General features: G+C 46.1%; 1 protein-coding gene across 1 annotated transcript in view; it reads left to right on the plus strand.

Annotated features, from left to right (window-relative positions):
• LOC143022803 (cytochrome P450 2D15-like) overlaps positions 1 to 15,261 on the plus strand; it is a 145,315-nt gene that overhangs the window by 44,709 nt on the left and 85,345 nt on the right. Inside the window, exon 5 of the mRNA XM_076181174.1 lies at positions 13,400 to 13,483. Within this exon, the coding sequence (XP_076037289.1) occupies positions 13,400 to 13,483 (84 nt within the window). The remainder of the gene's footprint in view (positions 1 to 13,399; positions 13,484 to 15,261) is intronic.

Consider the following 15,261-nt stretch of genomic DNA (forward strand, 5'->3'; position numbering starts at 1 on the left):
TGGTAATTTTATGACAGTCACATGCAGGATTCGAACCCACTGCTATTGGCCACTTGTAAGATACTTTCACAGAGCCTTAGCCCACTACACCAACAGACACTTAAAAGCCTTGAAACCTGGAATCGAACTAATTCCCGAGGATAGGAAAGATCACTAATCTACAACCCCAATTCCTGTTTTACACAAGGCCCAAGTGCACCAGTTGGTAAGGGGATTTGTTCCGATCCTTACCCCTTCCCAACTGGTGTATTTGGGCCTTGTGTAAAACAGGAATTGGAGTCGCAGATTAGTGATCTTTCCTATCTTCGGGAATCAGTTTCATTCCAGGTTTCAGGGCTTTTAAGATATAAGGAGATTGTACAAATCCCTGAGAACATAATAAGCCTTTCTACCTATAAGACTACATTCTGCACCAGTATCTACTGTGACTGAGATAGGTGTGTTCTCCGTAAGAAATTGGAAGGTGAGTAATTGAGAAGACTCAGCAGCCACCAAAGGGATGATCTGAAACTAGCTGTGATTGGTCAATCCCTTAATTTGTAATATAGGTGCTGGTGAAAATGGGACTGAGTTTGCCTAAGTTGATGAGAGGTCTCTGCCTTAAGTTTCAGAATCTTTGAACACTGATCAGTCGAATGTTTACATTGACCATGGATATGACAGTAGCTAAGTTTATCCTGAGGCAGTACCCTATAGAGGTAATTTGTCACATTAGAAGATGCATCAGAGAAATTCCCACGGACAGGGGACTGCATTGACTTGTACTCGTGACGCTTATGGCGAAAGCAAAAGTCACTTGAGTGACCAGACTTGTTACAATAAGTACATGTAAGCACAGGTGTAAATGTAGACAAAGGAAAGCTTTGAGTAGATACTAATGACTGAGGGGGTAGAGGAGGAGAACCAGGAACATTGGTATGTTGTGTATTGCTAATACACAAAGAACCAAAAGGCACTTCCTTTATAGTTTATTGAAAGAAGTGTTGAAAAATACAGTAAGAATTCATCCATCTTATAGCTGGGAGAAGACGCTGCTCTCTTCTCAAAGGGCACAAGTAAACAAAAAAATAAGGCGGAACCTATCCAAAGTGATAGCATCCGTATCTACCTAGTCTGAATGAAACAATGACTCGAAGGCATCGAAAGCGATCTTGCTGGCCTGGGCCCGAGCATGTATATAGTTAAGTGCCCAATTGGGATGTAAGGACATCAGCCAATTTAAAGCATCATTGAAAATTATCACCTATAGGTGAACCAGAAAAGATTGAGGAAATTATCTCAAAAAGTATCAATTATATTTCAGTGTTTTGGGTTGAAGACATGAGGTTGATATTTCAGATGCCAATGAGTAAGGCACAAGTATGAGATTTCCTCAGACCAAGTAGTTGCATTAGTATTGACTATACTATCTTCGCATATAATCTGTAGCCTTATGTTGGGGAGCCTGACCAGAAAATTTGACTAAGGATGGATCCTGATGCAAAAGGGTAAATGTATGATCCATCGTTTGAGATGGAGTTTGGGGACTTAGAAATGATGGCAATTTAGGCTTAGATATACTTAAAGTAGACTAAGGTAACTGTAATTCACTCCTAAATAGCATTAGAACAAAAACAAGAAATTCTTAATATATGAATTACTGCGACCACTTAGAAAAACACATGCCTCGTTAAAGAAAACTTGGACCAGCAACAGAAGTCTCTCTTGCCTGTAAAGATTTACAAATGAAAACACAGTTTTACAAAGAAAAACACCAATTTGCAGGAAAACGGCACCACAAGGGGTAACCATACAAAAATATATTAAAGCAAAATGGCTGAACGTGATGTAACAAAAATGGCAGCCAATGATATAAGCAACATAACAAAAAATGGCAGCCTGGCCAGAGAAATTAACAATTGTTCAACTATCACAACAGAATAACAATAACACAATTTGACATGCATGCATAACTAAAATAATATATACACAATATTGAACATTAGTGCACAATTTAGTCACTGTGAAAAGGCAGCGTACTGAAACCGTAGACGTATTCTGTTCATTAATCCTTTCCCATCCAGGTCTCCAGAGGAATCACTACACACACAGTAATAGTAGTCGCACGTCCGATTAATATAGGTGAAAAAGGTGAAAACACACATACACACACACACACACACCACCACACGAGAGCTATGAAGCTGGGCAGCCAAAGTTCACTAAAGTTTATCACTCGAGAACCGTCCATCGTATAAAATCGTTCAAAAAAAGCAAACTTACTTTACCGCATGCCACCACAATGTAGTAGGGTGCCAAATAAAAGTCTCACCGCACGCAAGAAAATATATAAGGTTACAGTTCACCAAAGCACTGCAATCGAGAAATGCGTATGCACAGTTTGGAAGCAAAGTTACAACTGGACGCTAAGCCGTGGCTTCGCGTGAAACATACATAGTTTGTTTGGTTCTCCTTACAAAAGATACACGGATTGTAATAAATTGATACAATTTAGTAAAATTAATGTCCAACAAAATCTGATACTTATGTAGTGGGAAAACACAAACACAATTGAACAATTCACAAGTGTAATACACAATAACTGTACGATGCTACAACGCAGTACGTAAATATAGTATACACAATGGTACGATACCATCACAGCTTAACTGTCTGATTTTTGGTTTGTAAGAATTAGGGTTCATCAAACGAGACCCCGTATCCCGGGGTCTCGTAATTTTCTCGAGCTATATAGTACTACACTCGAGATTTTCCCAGCATAAGCTATTTGAGTCATCCGCAAGCTAGAGCTCTCGCGAATTTCCCGGGATTCCCACATCTCTTAGTGAATACAGGGAAATCATGGTATGTCTCAGTTTCCCGTCAATAAATCGGGAAGGTATGAATTACATATTGATTATATTAATCTTATACTTAATATGAATATTTAATACATAACCTATATATAAAGTATATATAATAGCACGTTTTGTGGATAACACATAAGAAAACGTAATTACATACATACATATACCAAGGCTTTTTCCCCCTTCCAAGGGAGGTAGCCAAAAAGGGAAAGGCATAAAAACACTCCCACCCATTTCATCCCTAAATACACTCCACACCCCTCCCACCCTCCCTCTCATCTGAGCACCTCCTGGATGACGGGTCATCCCTGCACCCTGCCCACCGCCCTGGGTCAGAAGCAGTGTCGCAAGACACAGCACATCCACAGCAAGGCCGCTTCATTTAATCGGCGACCCCCCCTCTCCGTCCCCCCTTGCATATAAGGAGAGGACGGGGAGAAATCCCTTCGGGCTGCGTCAAAATTTACTCACACATACGACCCCACCCCCCACCCCCCCGCCCATTCCTCCTCATGCAATCACAACATCATCCATATACAACCATTCTCCACTCACCTCTGTCTTCCGTCCTCTCCCTTCCTTCCTCGACAGACATTCCCCTCTTCCCCAAAGCCCCCTTCACCCCATCCATCCACCTCATCCTAGGACGTCCCCTCATGTTCACTTCCTCCACATCTGCCTTCCATACCTCTTTTACTAGTCTTTCTTCACTCATTCTTTCCATGTGTCCAAACCATCCTAATATTCTTTCATCAACCCTATCTCCCAAATCCTTTTTCACCCCTGTTCTCCTCCTCACCTCCTCATTTCTCACTCTATCCAGCCTAGTAACCCCCACCATACTTCTCAGACACCTCATCTCAAACACATTCAAACTCCTCTCTTCTTCTCTTATGTTCCACGTTTCTGCCCCATACAGTGCTGTTGGCACAATCACTCCTTCATTCAGTCTCCTCTTCGCATCCATTCCCAAATGTCTATTCCTCATTACACTCTTTAATCCACCAAGGCATTTACTCGCTTCTCTCAATCTACATTCTACCTCCACCTTCACTCCACCTTTTCCTGCTACACTTGCACCCAAGTATCTAAAAATATCCACTTCCTCCAGTCGCTCTCCCTTAATGTTCACTTCCAGTCTACTGCCACTTTCACCCCTTGTACATCTCATCACCTTACTTTTACCCACATTTATCTTTAGCTTTCTTCTATCACATACTCTCCCAAACTCTGCCACCAGCTTCCTCAATCCCTCCTCTGACCCTGCCACAAGCGCAGTGTCGTCCGCAAACAACAGCTGGCTCACCTCCCACCTTTCTCCACTTTCTTTAACCGTCTCCAATCCCTGACCCACTACCCTAGCATTCACCTCTCGCACCACCCCATCCATGTATAAGTTGAACAGCCAGGGCGACATAACGCATCCTTGACGAAGTCCCACCTTTACTTCAAACCACTCACTCTCTCCATTTCTAATCCTGACACAAGCTCTACTACTCTCATAAAAACTCTTGACAGCTCCCAAAAGCTTTCCTCCTATCCCATAAATCTGCATAACCTCCCACAGTGCCTTTCTGTCTACCCTATCGTAAGCCTTTTCCAGATCCATAAAAGCCAAAAAAACATCATTCCCCTTTCCTATAGCTTTCTCACATATCTGTCTTACCACAAAGATCTGATCTACACAACCTCTACCTGTCCTAAATCCACACTGTTCCTCACCAATTACTCCTTCTGTTCCTCTCCTAATCCCCTCAATTAAGATCCTCCCATAAGCCTTCCCTACTACACTTAACAGGCTAATCCCTCTGAAACTACTACATTCACACGTGTCCCCTTTTCCCTTGTAAAGAGGAACTATACAGGCACTTCTCCAGTCCTCCGGTACTCTACCCTCTCTCCAGCAAACATTAAATAACCTCACCAACCAGTCCACCATCACTGAACCTCCCTTTTTCAGACATTCTGCATGGCATCCATCCAGACCAGGTGCCTTACCTGCTTTCATCATCTTTACAACTGCCTTCACCTCATCCTTCCTTATTTCTCCACCATTCTCCTCACTCATCACTCTCATTCTCTTCGCATTTCCCACTGCAGCTATCTTTCCTTCCCTATCCTCCTTCACATTTAGCAACTCCCTAAAATATTCTGCCCATCTTCCCCTTACTGCCATCTCTTCCATTATCATCTCTCCATCTGTACCTTTTACCTTTTCTTCCCTACTTGATTCGCCTCCTCTTCCTCTCTTAATTTCTTTCCAAAACATCTTTTTATTACTTTCAAAATTTTCTGTCATACTCCTACCCCATTTCACATCTGCTCTCCTCTTTGCCTCCTTTACCTTTTGCTTTACTTCTTTTCTTTTCTTTGTACGTCTCATATGACTCCCCCGTCCTCTTTTGTAACCAATCTGTGAATGCTCGCTTCTTCTCTTCTACAACCTTCTTTGTTTCCTCATCCCACCATTCACTACCCTTTCTTCTATTTCCCCCTGTCCTTCTTGTTCCACACACCATCCTTCCACACTTTAAGGCTCCCTCCTTGAACCATCCCCATTCCTCCTCCACACCCATCTCTGCTCCATCCTTTACTCCCTCCCACTCCTCCTTCAGCTTCTTTTCGTACTCCTTCTCCTTTTCCTATTCATTCAAGGAGTTCACTCTAAGAACCTCCCTACCTTTTGTCCCTTTCCTCTTTCTCCATCTATCCTCCACTCTCAGCTTACCTTCCACCAAAAAATGATCTGATATTCCCCATTTTATTTACAAATGGTTAATGTATTACGCGGTCAAGACGTCGGCTACCCCCTCCTCCTCCCTACCACCCCATCCCTATTTCCGCTGTCGTTGCTTATTAGGATTTCATGTCTGAATTTTTCAGAGTAACATATTTTCTCAATTACTTTTTATCTGATGATGAAACATAAATGTGAAATGTGTGGGAAATAAATCAGTAACGTCAGTAAATGAGGTGGAAGAAGTAATCCAGAAAATGTCGATACTTCATTACTAATAATAAATACTGATTACAAGTAATTTCTAATCACTAATAATTACTAATTATTATAAACAAAACGTAAGAGTTTCCAGGGAGAGACATGATCCCAGTGTCCCGGGAAAATCATTGGGTCCCACTAAATTGTTGTCTTCATGGAAAAGTTGGGAATCCCGTGTGCCGGGATAGTCCCGGGAGTATCAAATACCTTTCCCGGGAATGTACGAGTATGTCTATGGGAGCGAAGAGATCCCGAGTCCCGAGATCTCGTATGATGAACCTTTGTAAGAAGTATCACAACAATACTTGATGAAAAAGTCCATACTGCGATGTAGTTCCACACATATTAACCTGTAGATGGTATCTGTTGCAGCTCATTTACACTTATGATATAAAAATTTATTCAGATTTGGTGGATGTAAATGTTTTAACAAAAGAAAAAGTTTAAGAATTGAGAAAAAACTCGTTACTTCCTTAAAACTGTATTAATTTGCCTTTTTTAAGGTTTTGTATAAAATAAGAAGTTAGGGGTTGGTGGGAAATACGACACTTTAACACCCTTGTAAAAGGAAGAAGAAAAATACTGCACCCACACTGCCACTCTCAACAAACTCAGTTCAACACGGCTATTTTTCATTCATATTTTTCATAAGCTATCATTTGTGAAATGTTTTCCAGCATCCTTTCACGAGCTGATTGGAACACTTCACAGCCATTTTTTCAAAGATAACTTTGTAGTTTTATAGGAAAAATAATCCTAAACACAATGGCAGCTTCCAGCTCTATGCATGAGCTTGTACAGCCACGTGGCGCCGACAAGTCACGTGGCAGGAAACGTGACTGACGTCCACGACGACCTGACGCTCTCTGCCAGCACGAGCGTGCTTGACCCGACCGAACCACCCGACCGAACCCAGTGCAATTATCTAATTACGCACCACAGGTAACTTGCCCACGAGTATATATACCGGCTTCCGCCGCATGTAAAATCAATTCACTCGTACATACATACATATACCAAGGCTTTTTCCCCCTTCCAAGGGAGGTAGCCAAAAAGGGAAAGGCATAAAAACACTCCCACCCATTTCACCCCCAAATACACTCCACACCCCTCCCACCCTTCCTCTCATCTGAGCACCTCCTGGATGACGGGTCATCCCTGCACCCCGCCCACCGCCCTGGGTCAGAAGCAGTGTCGCAAGACACAGTACATCCACAGCAAGGCCGCTTCATTTAATCGGCGACCCCCCCTCTCCGTCCCCCTTTGCATATAAGGAGAGGACGGGGAGAAATCCCTTCGGGCTGCGTCAAAATTTACTCACACATACTACCCCACCCCCCACCCCCCCGCCCATTCCTCCTCATGCAATCACAACATCATCCATATACAACCATTCTCCACTCACCTCTGTCTTCCGTCCTCTCCCTTCCTTCCTCAACAGACATTCCCCTCTTCCCCAAAGCCCCCTTCACCCCATCCATCCACCTCATCCTAGGACGTCCCCTCATGTTCACTTCCTCCACATCTGCCTTCCATACCTCTTTTACTAGTCTTTCTTCACTCATTCTTTCCATGTGTCCAAACCATCCTAATATTCTTTCATCAACCCTCTCTCCCAAATCCTTTTTCACCCCTGTTCTCCTCCTCACCTCCTCATTTCTCACTCTATCTAGCCTAGTAACCCCCGCCATACTTCTCAGACACCTCATCTCAAACACATTCAAACTCCTTCTCTCTTCTTCTCTTATGTTCCACGTTTCTGCCCCATACAGTGCTGTTGGCACAATCACTCCTTCATACAGTCTCCTCTTCGCATCCATTCCCAAATGTCTATTTCTCATTACACTCTTTAAACCACCAAGGCATTTACTCGCTTCTCTCAATCTACATTCTACCTCCACCTTCACTCCACCTTTTCCTGCTACACTTGCACCCAAGTATCTAAAACTATCCACTTCCTCCAGTCGCTCTCCCTTAATGCTCACTTCCAGTCTACTGCCACTTTCACCCCTTGTACATCTCATCACCTTACTTTTACCCACATTTATCTTTAGTTTTCTTCTATCACATACTCTCCCAAACTCTGCCACCAGCTTCCTCAATCCCTCCTCTGACCCTGCCACAAGCGCAGTGTCGTCCGCAAACAACAGCTGGCTCACCTCCCACTTTTCTCCATTTTCTTTAACCATCTCCAATCCCTGACTCACTACCCTAGCATTCACCTCTCGCACCACCCCATCCATGTATAAGTTGAACAGCCAGGGCGACATAACGCATCCTTGACGAAGTCCCACCTTTACTTCAAACCACTCACTCTCTCCATTTCCAATCCTAACACATGCTCTACTACTCACATAAAAACTCTTGACAGCTCCCAAAAGCTTTCCTCCTATCCCATAAATCTGCATAACCTCCCACAGTGCCTTTCTGTCTACCCTATCATAAGCCTTTTCCAGATCCATAAAAGCCCAAAAAACATCCTTCCCCTTTCCTATAGCTTTCTCACATATCTGTCTTACCACAAAGATCTGATCTACACAACCTCTACCCGTCCTAAAACCACACTGTTCTTCACCAATTACTCCTTCTGTTCCTCTCCTAATCCTCTCAATTAAGATTCTCCCATAAGCCTTCCCTACTACACTCAACAGGCTAATCCCTCTGAAATTACTACATTCACACTTGTCCCCTTTTCCCTTGTAAAGAGGAACTATACAGGCACTACTCCAGTCCTCCGGTACTCTACCCTCTCTCCAGCAAACATTAAATAATCTCACCAACCAGTCCACCATCACTGAACCTCCCTTTTTCAGACATTCTGCATGACATCCATCCAGACCAGGTGCCTTACCTGCTTTCATCATCTTTACAACTGCCTTCACCTCATCCTTCCTTATTTCTCCTCCATTCTCCTCACTCATCACTCTCATTTTCTTCGTATTTCCCACTGCAGCTATCTTTCCTTCCCTATCCTCCTTCACATTCAGCAACTCCCTAAAATATTCTGCCCAGTTCACTCTTACCTTACAATAAAGGAGACGAACTCACCAAAACCTCTTTCTCTTCACCAAAAAGTAGCATTCCAACACCGACAACGCCGTCTCCTTGAAGCTGCCGCCTTTCTCTAAGATCGACGCCCCCTCCTGGTTTCGACGAACGGAGATTCAGTTCCGCCTGCGCAAAATCAGCGCGTCCCAAACGAAGGCAGACTACGTTCTCCAGGCGATCCCCGAGGATGTGTTCCCACTCATCTCCCAATGGCTTGATCAACACGACGGCGTTAGCCAGTATGACGTTCTGAAACAGTACCTGCTTCAGGAATTCACGCCGTCAGCAGCCTCCAGAGCCGCAAAAATCATCCAACTCTCCCAACAGCCACTGGGGGACATTAAACCAAGTACAGCATACCTCGAGATGATGTCCATCGCCCGCCTCCCACCCACAGCCAACGGAACCAGCAGGAAAGTCGATATGCTTCGTCAATTGTGGCTCATGCGCCTCCCAGCGCCCGTCCGATCCGCCCTTGGCAACACCGAGGAAATGACCACCGACGAAGTTTCACGGAAGGCGGACCATCTCGCCGATGCCCACGCCGCCGCAGCAAGGAGTCAGGATGTCTGCTACGGACGACACCACGGACGAAATCTTCGCCGCAGCAGCATCGCCAGCCAACAGGCGCCAACAACACCAGCAAAGGCAGCGACGCCGGACCAACCCCGCTCTGCACCTGTGCTACTACCACACAAGGTTCGGCGCCTTCGCCAAGAAATGCCAACCAGGATGTACATGGACAAAAAACGCCTAAATGGGTCACCGTCCATCACGGTGGCCCCTACAGGCGCAACGGGCCTCTACATCAACGACAAGGCCTCTAAACGTCGCTTCCTTGTCGACACTGGTGCTTGTAGGTCCATAATTCCTGCATCCGCTGCAGAACGCCGGGTCCCCAAGGACGTTGGCGTTAGGCTCGTCGCAGCTAATGGCACTACCATAGCTACCTACGGATGGAAACGCCTGAACCTCACCTTTGGGAGTCGCCACTACTCATGGAACTTCATCCTGGCAAACATCAAGACGCCCCTTCTCGGTGCTGACTTCCACGCTCATTACAGGTTACTGCTCGACGTCGCCAACAGCCGCCTAGTCTGCGCAACCGCATCCGTCTCGACGCCCCTGCAAATCGCGCCACAGCCAACCACGGTCGCCACCATCGACGCTAGCCCACCTGCTCACGGAATTCCCTGACGTCTTCAAGCCTGAGCTGCGACAGACACCACAGACGCCAGCTAAACATGGCGTGTACCACTACATCAAGACGTCTGGGCCCCCGGTATTTGCCAAATACCGCCGCCTACCGCCCGAGAAACTCGCCGTCGCTAAGAAAACCTTCCAAGAGATGGAGAGACTAGGCCTCTGCCAAAAGGCCTCCAGCCCTTGGTCCTCCCCTCTCCACCTCGTCAAGAAGAACGATGGTTCCTGGCGCCCCTGTGGAGACTACCGGTGGCTGAACATGATGACGGAACCTGACCACTACCCACTCCCAAACATCGCCGACGTCACCACATACCTCAACGGCGCCAAGATCTTTTCGACACTGGACCTCCTGAAGGGCTACTACCAAGTTCCGGTACATACAAACGACATCCCGAAGACCGCCATCACCACCCCCTTCGGGACGTACACCTTTAATTACTCCTGCTTCGGCTTGCGAAACTCAGGTGCGACCTTCCAGCGCCTAATGGACGGCATCCTCGGCGACCTCGACTTCTGCGTCTGCTACGTCGACGATATTCTGGTCTTCTCCAACTCTCCTGACCAGCACCTCCGACACCTGCGAACCATCCTCGAGCATCTCTAGGACAACGGCCTCGTTGTCCGCTTTGACAAATGCAGCTTCGGAAAAAAGTCTGTCCCATTTTTGGGACACCTCATCTCTCCTGACGGCGTTCGTCCCCTGCAGGATAAAGTCGCCGCAGTCGACAAATTTCCCAAACCTACTACCATCAAAGCTTTGCAGGAATTTATTGGGATGGTCAACTTCTATCACCGTTTCCTCCCTAACATCGCTCAAACGCTGCACCCACTTTATAACGCCCTTCACGGAAAACCGAAGGACCTCCTGTGGAACCCCGCCATGGAAGCTGCCTTCGTCAACGCCAAAAAAAGCCCTTGCCCGTGCCACCACCCTCTCTTTCCCTGTACCGGGTGCCCAGCTACAACTGTCAACAGACGCCAGCAATGTCGCCATAGGGGGTGTGCTCGAACAAACCCTCAGTGGCAGACCTACACCCCTTGGTTTCTTCAGCAGGAAACTCTCCAAGGCCGAGCTCATTTACAGCACCTTCGACAGAGAGCTCCTCGCCATCCACCACGCCGTCCGCCACTTTCGCTATTTCCTCGAGGGCTCCTCATTTATCATCAACACCAACCATCAACCTCTGGTGCACGCCTTCACAAAACAACAGGACGCTTGGTCTGCCAGACAGCACCGCCACCTCTCCGCCATCGCCGAGTTCAATTGCACCATCAGGTACGTCCCCGGTACAAACAACCCCGTCGCAGACGCCCTCTCCCGAATAGCCATCGACGCAGTTAAACTCGGCCTCGACTACGCAGCTATTGCCAGAGAGCAACGTGAGGATCCTGAAACACTTGCCTACAGCACATCCATCACATCCCTTAAGTGGCAAGACGTCCCTTTTCACGACAACCACACCATCCTCTGCGACATCAGTACCGGCCGCACCACGACCCCTCATCCCAGCTGCCTTCCGATGTCAAGTGTTCAATTTAATACACTTCAGGGCGCGTCACTGCGAAACTCCTGAAGCATAAATTCATCTGGCACAGCATCTCCAAGGACGCAAAGGAGTGGGCCAGATCCTGCATTGCCTGCCAACAAAGCAAAAATCATCGCCACACTGAATCAGGCATCGGATCATTCCATCAGCCCCGACGACGCTTCGCACACATTCATGTCGACGTTGTCGGCCCACTGCCCCTGTCGGAAGGCCATCGTTACCTCTTCACCGCCATCGATAGATCGACCCGCTGGTTGGAGGTCATCCCCATGAAGGATAGTACCGCCTCATCCTGCACTACAGCATTTCTCAGTGGATGGATAGCCAGATTTGGCCTCCCGGAACACGTCACCTCCGACCGAGGAACTTGCTTCACGTCGCGGCTGTGGCACTCTCTCGCTGAACTCCTGGGTACTACAGTCCACCACACTACCTCCTACAACCCCGCAGCCAACGGCATGGTCGAGCGAACCCACCGCTCACTCAAAGCATCTCTTATGGCACGCTGCAACAACGGCTCCTGGCTACCCCAGCTACCATGGATACTCTTTGGCCTTCGGACAGCCATCAAGGACGACCTCAACGTGTCTCCATCAGAGATGGTCTTCGGCCAAACCCTCGTCGTGCCCGCAGAATTCTTCCCTCCACAGGAGTCTCCCGAGAGCCTGCAACAGCTTCGACGCACTGTCGGCAAATTTGCCCCATGCGTGCCGACACATCACCGGGAGGTGAAAGAATACCTCCCAAAATAGCTCCACACCTCGACGCACGTTTTCCTGAGGACGGACGCTCACACCCCACCACTCACCCGTCCCTACACTGGCCCCTGTCTTGTCCTTGAACGTAAAGACAAGACCTTCCGCATCTCCATCTCCGGCAGGCCAGAATGGGTTTCCATCGACCGCCTAAAACCGGTACACCTCGACACTCCGCCCACCAAATTCTCACGTGCAGGACGCCCCCTTAAGCCAAGGCAAATTTAAGAGGGGAGTATTGTACAGCCACGTGGCGCCGTGACAAGTCACGTGGCAGGAAACGTGACTAACGTCCACGACGACCTGACGCTCTCTGCCAGCGCGAGCGTGCTTGACCCGACCGAACCACCCGACCGAACCCAGTGCAATTATTTAATTACGCACCACAGGTAACTTGCCCACGAGTATATATACCGGCTTCCGCCGCATGTAAAATCAGTTCACTCTTACCTTACAATAAAGGAGACGAACTCACCAAAACCTCTTTCTCTTCACCAAAAAGTAGCATTGCTACAAACTAATGCGTGAATAGGAATATTGCGCATACACATAGATACATAAATAGGCAAAATGGCGCTAGTTACGCGACTTTTTCCATACAGCGGGGATATTATACTGTCTGGGTGTGCAATCTAATGTCTGCAGTTCAACTTTTATGGTTTTGCATCAGCCGAATGAAACCATCTGGGGTTAGCTAGAATGAATATGTGAGACAACACTTGAGAACGGGTGTATTACTGCAAGCGCTATTCTGATGAATAAACATACCCATTACCTATACAGGTTTGGTGTTACTCTTTTAGAATCAATAGTCAATAGTTGTGATACAATAAAAGCAATTTGTGTTATACAGTACTTCTGTCATGCTGAATAACCATCATTATTACTTACTATCTTAAATATTTCTTGAGAAGTAGTTTTGTATAAGAGAAAATAACATCATTGGCATTCATTCCACTCCCCAATATAATGCTATCCTATTTTATTTATTTTTGACAGTCACTATTCAACCGAACCATTGTGAACATACTGTGGGCAATGGTCATGGGAAAACGGTACTCGTATTCTGACCCTGAACTCAAGGTAGGAACAATAGGAACTTCTTAATGTCATGAAATTTTGTTTATTTATTTATTTGTTTGTTTATTTATGTATCTATTTATTTATTTATTTATTTATTCATTTATATGTTTATTTTCCAGAAATCGATACTCTTGACCAACTGCAATTTTTTTTTTTTTTTTTTTCTGGCCTGTCCCTAGCTTTTACTTCATATCTACCATGGTGAAAATACAAATAGATAATGTAATAATAGGTATCCAACTGGCCTATTGATAATTACTTTTGAAAAGTTAATTGCAACGTTTTAAGATCAATTTCAGACATGCTGACTTGGTACCAAAGATACTGTATAGATAGGCCTCAAGGCAACATTCACTGTTTAAGTTTCACAGTTGTGTATCAAAACATGGGATGAAGATTAGGGTCATAGTCAAAGAATAACAAAGGCGGAGCATGCCGACAGGAGACCTTTTGGTCCATAACTAGGTCGGATGCAAAAAAATATATATATAATAGTGATAAATAAATAAATAAATAAAAAATAATATAGAAATTATACATACATACATACATACATATACCAAGGCTTCTTCCCCCTTACAAGGGAGGTAGCCAAAAAGGAAAAGGCATAAAATCATTCCCACTCATTCCATCCCTGAATACACTCCACACCTCTCCACCCTCCCTCTTATCTTAGTACCTCCTGGATGACGGGTCATCCCTGCACCTTGTCCACTGCCCTGGGTCAGAAGCAGTGTCGCAAGACACAGCACATCCACAGCAAGGCCTCTTCATCAAGTCGGTGACCCCCCCCTCTCCGTCCCCCCATGCATAAAAGAAGACAGGGAGAAATCCCTTCGGGCTGCGTCAAATTTTGCTCACACATACCTCACCCCCTCATTCCACCTCATGCATCACAACATCATCCATATACAACCATTCTCCATTCACCCCTGTCTTCTGTCCTCTCCCGTCCTTCCCCAACAGATATTCCCCTCTTCCTCAAAGCCCCCCTCACCCTATCTATCCACCTCATCCTAGGACGTCCCCTCATGTTCACTCCCTCCACATCTGCCTTCCATACCTCTTTTACTAGTCTTTCTTCACTCATTCTTTCCATGTGTCCAAACCATACTAATACTCTTTCATGAACCCTATCTCCCAACTCCCTTTCCACCCCTGTTCTCCTCCTCACCTCCTCATTTCTCAATCTATCTAGCCTAGTAACCCCTATTATACTTCTCAGACACCTCATCTCAAACGCATTCAAACTCCTTCTCTCTTCCTCTCTTATGTTCCATGTTTCTGCCCCATATAGTGTTGTTGGCACAATCACTCCTTCATACAGTCTCCTCTTAGCATCCATTCCCAGATGTCTATTCCTCATTACACTTTTTAATCCACCAAGGTATTTACTCGCTTCTCTCAATCTACTTTCTACCACCACTTCCACTCCACCTTTTCCTGCCACATTTGCACCCAAGTATCTAACACTATCCACTTCCTCCAGTCGCTCTCCCTTAATGCTCACTTCCAGTCTACTGCCGCTTTCACACCTTGAACATCTCATCACCTTATTTTTACCCACATTTATCTTCAGCTTTCTTCTATCACACACTCTCCCAAACTCTGTCACCAACTTCCTCAATCCCTCCTCTGATCTTGCTACAAGTGCAGTGTCATCTGCAAACAACAGCTGGTTCACCTCCCTTTCTTCTCCATTTTCTTTAACCATCTCCAATCCCTAACCCACCACCCTTGCATTTACCTCTCTCACTACCCCATCCATGTACAAGTTG

This window comes from Oratosquilla oratoria, unplaced genomic scaffold (assembly GCF_046742065.1).
Source record: "Oratosquilla oratoria isolate Oo_2021 unplaced genomic scaffold, ASM4674206v1 SCAFFOLD184, whole genome shotgun sequence".
NCBI classification, from domain to species: domain Eukaryota; kingdom Metazoa; phylum Arthropoda; class Malacostraca; order Stomatopoda; family Squillidae; genus Oratosquilla; species Oratosquilla oratoria.